The 6,590-nt window shown below is 30.2% G+C and overlaps 1 protein-coding gene across 2 annotated transcripts in view; it reads left to right on the top strand.

The window, feature by feature from the left end:
• Positions 1-1,156: 1,156 nt before the first annotated feature.
• LOC106468537 (calnexin-like) overlaps positions 1,157-6,590 on the top strand; it is a 32,164-nt gene continuing 26,730 nt past the window's right edge. For both annotated transcript variants that reach the window (XM_022396873.1, XM_022396874.1), the window contains exons 1-2: positions 1,157-1,249; positions 5,233-5,334. In XM_022396873.1, the coding sequence (XP_022252581.1) occupies positions 5,236-5,334 (99 nt within the window). In that variant the 5' untranslated portion in view covers positions 1,157-1,249; positions 5,233-5,235. The remainder of the gene's footprint in view (positions 1,250-5,232; positions 5,335-6,590) is intronic.

Raw genomic sequence — 6,590 nt, 5'->3', positions numbered from 1 at the left:
TATCTTCAGACAATTACTGCGACATTTTCTGGCTTGCAGTACTTTCTTTTAAGAAGTCAGGTATGGCCAGTTATCTGGAGGTTTGGTGAACACCATGTTTTGAAGTGCATGTCTGTTTATCTCTCTGATCTCTAACTGAGTTTGTCAGTAAGGAAGAGCCACATCATGGAATGTGCACAACGACAATCTTAATTTACCACAAAAACACAAATATACCATGGCCAAGTATGTCTGTTGTGGCTGTGTTGGATTGGTGAGAAGGAGAAAGGAAGTGAAACTTTAGTGAACTCTCTCACCATAAGGTAAACTACATAACGGAAATAACAAAATTAAAATAAACTCAATGATAAAAGAATTGTTTAACACGAGAAATGTTTATATCTCAAATAAACTTAAACAACATTAAATTCTATAAAAAAAACTCTAATGAAGAGTTAAGTAAAAAGTCTTACCAAAATCTGTAAGTATACTAAAAGTTTTGAATAGAGAAAATCTCAGCAAAAAACTATGTAACAGGTAAGAGACTGGCTTTTAATACTGGAAAATACAATAATAACCAATGCCAGGTTTGCACACAAAAGCTCTTTTGCACTTGACTTTCGTCCACTTTTGGTCAGTCGCAATTGCAGGAAAGCCCTCTAGCTATTTCCCGATTCGCTTACAGAAAAGACAGGTTTTTCTTCTTAGACATCACATACTTTTTTCCTGCAAAAAACTCGGTTAATTGCCATTTACCGGACGAAGCCCAGGACAGAGCTAGCAAGAAGCAAAGTTAAAATGTGTTTAATTGAACGATTTCCCACATCTAAACTGATCTGAAATAAATATAGAAATTTCTAAAGGTTTACATATTAACTAAGGAAGTATAAAACACGTGGTACTGTCCTGTACCACAATACTTTATTGATATTTAAGAAATAAAAAACGTAAACTAAGTATTTTTAGATTTGCTTTAGCAATAACTTTAATTTATTTTGAAAACCTTACATGTAAAACCTAACAACATTAAAAATTTAGTTAAAGTATCATGCATTAAATGAAAATATTATGCTTTCATCTGGATTATAAAAAAAATATTACAAAAAATTTATTATATGTACGCAGATATTATATATAAAAAATAACATATATATAAAATCCTCATCTAAGCTGATCCACCAATCATTGATTCCCACGAAGAAACAACGCTGGTGTGGGGTGTCATCCGTGAAGATTACAAACCGGAAAGGAAGTCGGATATTCAATTCAAGTAAGTTAGTAATTTAGCGTGTGTTAAATATAAGAGTTTAATAGTAATTTATCTGGAAATAATTTTTATGTGCATAGACTTCGGCTTACTAGATAATATTGCAATTTCAGTACCTCTAACTTCATTCATGAGTTTAGTTTAGGTCGCCTACACTACAGATGTAAATGAGTTCCATCATGGCTAACGAATACTACGACTATTACTAGTATCACTGGATAGCAAAGTTAGGACTTAGGCCTAAAATGTATTAACGGCGTACTTGCTAAATTAAGCCTAAACTAAAGAAAACTAGTAATATATAATAATTTAGGTAATAAATTTGTTCGTAAGATAATATTTCAACTTTATAGTTTATTGTTTAGTTAACAGTAACATTATTTAACAGTGAAAACGTGTACAGTTTTTAATTAATTAATATCAACTTAAGTTATGATCACAGCAAGATATTATCTGTAGACCAAAACTAATATTATATTTATAATAACTAAGTTAAATTGAAAATATGGTAATTCCTCAGATCTATTACTACTAGTAGTAGTGATAATAATAACATGAGCATAGATAATTAAATATAATGTTTAAACTATGCTACTACTATTTTTAATTATTACTATTACAAACTATTTTTTCAACAGTTGGGCACCCTTGCTCAGTTGCTATTACTATTAGTATTAATGTTATAAATATTTTCGGTATTAACTAAGTTGAACTACTATAGTAATAGTAATACTAATAGTTTACTAACAATATCACTAAATTAAAAAATAAATATTTGTTATGAATTAGCTGAACTAAGAATTGTAACTCGTAAGATTCTTTCAGTTTCAAGCTTCTCATGTGTTGCATCAGTTATGCAAAAAACAAAATAATGAAAGTGTTTATTGTTAATAACACTAGAGTAGTTTCTGCCAAACAGTTCAGTTTGTAATGTTAATTTTGTTGTTACTCATCTGACTCATTATATTTCTGTCTGAAATTATATGTCAGGTGTAACTTGCTAGATGTTCAAAACAAAATAGAATGCCACAGATTATATTAAAAAACATGAAAATTAAATGTATAATCTTAGCATTTCTAGAAGGAGTAGTTAATTATATATAACTGGCATTGTGGATAGCATATAATAATAACTTTAAATCAGGTTAAGCTATGTACTTAGAACAAAATTAAAAATAACCTGGCCACTGTATAGCTAATTAGATATTCTTTTTTATACATTTCTACTTCTAAAGATCAGAATGGATTGTTTCATCAGTTTATGTACCATTGCTGCTAAAGATATTTTTAGCTGTAATCCCAATAATATCTCACAAAATGCAACCAGCTTAGGAGACTTAGGTTAGTCCTAAATGCAAATAATGCAAGGGAATCTATAATATAAGTATAATGATAAAACAAAATAAAAACTAATGACTTTAAATACAATAACTAATGTACTTAGAGTAATTAGAAAATACTCAAAAGTTCGGACACTTTCATGTAGATTTCTCACATGTCAGGAATGCAAAAGGTAAAAATAAGAGGTTACGTAATATACCTTATCAGTTTTTCATTACAAGGTTTAGTCAAGGTGGTGAAGGAAAAATAAACTGGCCAGTTACATTAAACAAATGTGCACATTATCAGTGGTTAAACTACCATATATATTTGAGTCAGACATACTGGCTCCATTCCTGAAATTGGGGGATTCCCCTCCCTCCCCCCAAAAAATCAAAAATAAAATTTCTTCTCAAGGGCTTTGTTTGTTGTTGTCCCCCCTCCAAACAGCATTTTTATATCCCATCATTATTAACAAAAATTAATCCCAGTCACTGTAACTAACTTCTATTCATAATTTGTTATAATCACGTTAACCAGTGAAAGTAGACCAGTACATTGGTCTAAAGTTCAACGGTCTGAACACAAGTGGAAGTGGCTACCCTTAGATTATATATCAGTAAGAACTGAAAATCTGGAATCTGTGTACATTTTAAAAAGTTGCAGTATAACTGCTTTATGGTTACTTTCGGGAATATGGGCTGGGTAGAATCCACCCACTCCTATTAGAAGGGTTAAGCAGTTAAAAATGCAAACAGTGGCTAACTTTCTTGTTTACAGAAGCTTGATTGAGGTCTATATTATATGTTATTTCTTGAAATTCAGCAAAGACTGAACTCATCAGTCTGTTTCGAGTGTGGAAGGATCAAACCTTTAGCAGTGTATCAAAAATTATGACAAGCCTATTTTATGTCTTTCAAACACCTTCGTCCAACATGCTTGTAATAATAATTGGTATTATTTTTAGTAGTAAGTGTTATATTTCCTGTTGTTCACAACATTATTAGTCCATGTAGGTGTTATACAGTGAGGTTGATAGAGACCTATATGGACCCACAGGTTCCTTGTGGTCCTTTATATCTTTAAAAAATGAAGTAAAACAAAGCTACTTGCACATTGTTACACTAGGTGGTAAAGTTTTATTCGATCATGAATAAATCAGTCCATAATATTTTTGTTGGAAGTGTAATTGAGAAAGTATGTTTATAACTGTAGGAGTATAGTCTGAACATTTGCAAGATATGCATATTTATTCAACAATGGGGAACATAAGCCCTTATACATATAGAGGTTTAATCACTTGTATCCTAGTGTGTTGAAATCGGTTGCTTTCTATAGTTTGTATTAATGTTTACAATATGATGTGTTTGTGTCTTTCTAACATTCTCAACAAGCAGAAGAACAATAATTAAATTGCTTTTGTTGTATGAAGGTACAAAGTTTACATCTGTTCAGAAACACAAGAACAACTGTGACAATACCTACAGATTTGGCCTTTCTTCTAACTTGGCTGGAGTTAGTATCATGACTGTATATTGAGAAAAAATACCAATGCTTTGATCTAAATAGTTTATATACCCACTAAATTTGACTGTCCACATACAAAAAATATTTTCTTCAATTTTAAAATTTTACACATGAAAATTTTTCTCCATTTTGAAAGTGGGGGCTTCCCCCAGATTTGTAGATTAATCACTGGGTGTAATACCTGAAAAAGTTACGGAGTTGTTCAAAACGTCTGAAATTGTGCTGGTTTATCTAAATATTTTTTAATTCTGTTAAAGTTTAGCACCCATTAAGGCATAACTACTAATTATTCAATTGACGTTATTTTATCTTTTGTTGATATAAAAATAACTTATGAATTTCTTTATATTCTTCATTTCTAAAACAAAAAACTCTGTTCACGTAAAAAAAATTCCTAATCCTTTGGATTCGCGTGGCAGTTCTTATGGATTCTGGTACTAGTTACTGCCTTTCTACAAGTCTGGTAATATGTAAAAACTATATTGAATGTAGCAGATAGAGGTGGCTGGTTATTTTGATAATTGATACCATGAATTGGTCATGTAGTATTAGGAAAAAAATAGGGATTGCTAGAAATAGATACTGCTTTTCCTGTTTGTAGTTGATACGTGAATAATATTTTGTTTTCATTTGATACGTGAATAAAATTGTTTTGATTTTTAGACAACAAAGTAGCAGTGCTGGGTGATTAACTAAATTAATCAATTAGATATGAATGTCAGTTACATTGATTATTATCATGTAAACTAATTTATTAATCAATTAATGTTATAAAATTAGTCAACTAATCAAAATCAGTGTTTCTTATTATTACTGTTTTTGGTTACTCAGACTATCCAAATAATAAAAATATTGCCATTATGATTTCTTATTATTTTCTATTTATTCAAGGTTTTCAGCTTGACTGAAATTATTGTTTCCAGTTGTTACTTTTTCTGGTCTGTGTCTTGTGCAAATAATCTGTTACTTAAATGTAATTGCTTAGTGAGCCCAACAATTTCTCGATTAACAAATTTTACTAATTAGTCACTTTAATTTCAAATTACACAAAAAAAGAGCCCATGAGTATTTTTTTTTTTCTGTTAACGTGCTGTACAGATGTGGTAGTATGTATGCTGTACAAATATTTTTTGTTTCAGATAATGAAGCTGTCCTTAGTGTCTATGATTGCAACATGTGTGCTCTTACATATGTTTTATACTCGAGCAGATGATGATGAAGCTACTATAGAAGTGGAACAGGTAAAATTTAGTTTCACTTTTTTTTTAACCCTTTTGAGATGGGTCACGGGTGAAAGGCCATGTCATCTCGTTTGTTGACTCCCATTCAAAATTATACTGAACTACTATTTCATGAATTTATGTCAATAAGTTTGGTATCAAACTGTAGATTAGTACTATATATTACTCAATTTCTTTATTTAAAAGCAAATTTAAGAAAAACAGTGGTAAATATTGATTTTCGTGTGTCACGTGGTATGTTGACTGCAGCACTGGTTCAAATTAGATGTTTGTGATGTCAAAATACTAAGTCTGTAGTTTCGTACGAATTAGAAACTCAAATTACCAATATTGACAAGCTAGAATATAAAATAAGAACATCTTTTCTATTTCCTAAGATATTGCTCATGTAATAAACACACTGGCACCCCACCCACCTCTTTCCATTTTTGGAAATGCTCCCTTATATACACTTCTATATATGACATGAATAACCAATTGGGAGCTCAGAATGTCCCTCCTAGTGGTTTTCTCAGCCATTTTAATGGTCTTGGTGCCATTTCTTTCTTTAGTCTGCTCGAAATTTAATATTTTTTTAGATTAAAATACATCTTAGCTACTAAGCTTTATAAATTATAGTGGAATTCTATGGTACTAATGTAGTAATTTATGATTTTTTAGTTATTCAAATGTATATACAAAACCTAAAAAATATTTTGTTTCATATCCTCCATGTGCAAATTTTTTAAAGGATTAGCAACCGAGAACAAAGGTCATAACTAGAAGAGATAATTGTTTGATTTACTTCTTTAGTTACTGTTCTATTTTTAAGAAAAATATATTTAATAATAATTGAAATGTGACTGCATTCTACAAAATACTAGTCTACTAAAACACAGCCAAGACAAGTTACTTTGTACAGACCGATGGTCAGTTTTATGTTATTTGATACGGTAACATGGGTGCACATGAGCCGTGTCATTGTAACTTCAGTATTGTTAGCCAGGCATGACTGAAAGATCAGTATAATAAAAATAATATATGTATGTGTAAATATATATATATATATGTATAATGTTATAAAATTTAAGCTATTTAGTCTAAACATTTATGTTTTGTGTTCATTCTAGAACGAAAGAGACATAATTTATGTTTATTTCCTAATCTTTTATGGTGGTTGCAAGATCTGTCAAATCTACTGAACCTGTACTGAGATTAATTACTGAAAATAACAGATAAAATATAAAGTTTTTTTCTTAAGAAACGTTTGATAACTA

The sequence above is a fragment of the Limulus polyphemus genome, unplaced genomic scaffold, assembly GCF_000517525.1.
Source record: "Limulus polyphemus unplaced genomic scaffold, Limulus_polyphemus-2.1.2 Scaffold3047, whole genome shotgun sequence".
NCBI classification, from domain to species: Eukaryota; Metazoa; Arthropoda; class Merostomata; order Xiphosura; family Limulidae; genus Limulus; species Limulus polyphemus.
The sequence above is the reverse complement of the archived record's forward strand: the minus strand, read 5'-3'. Positions and strand labels throughout refer to the sequence as shown.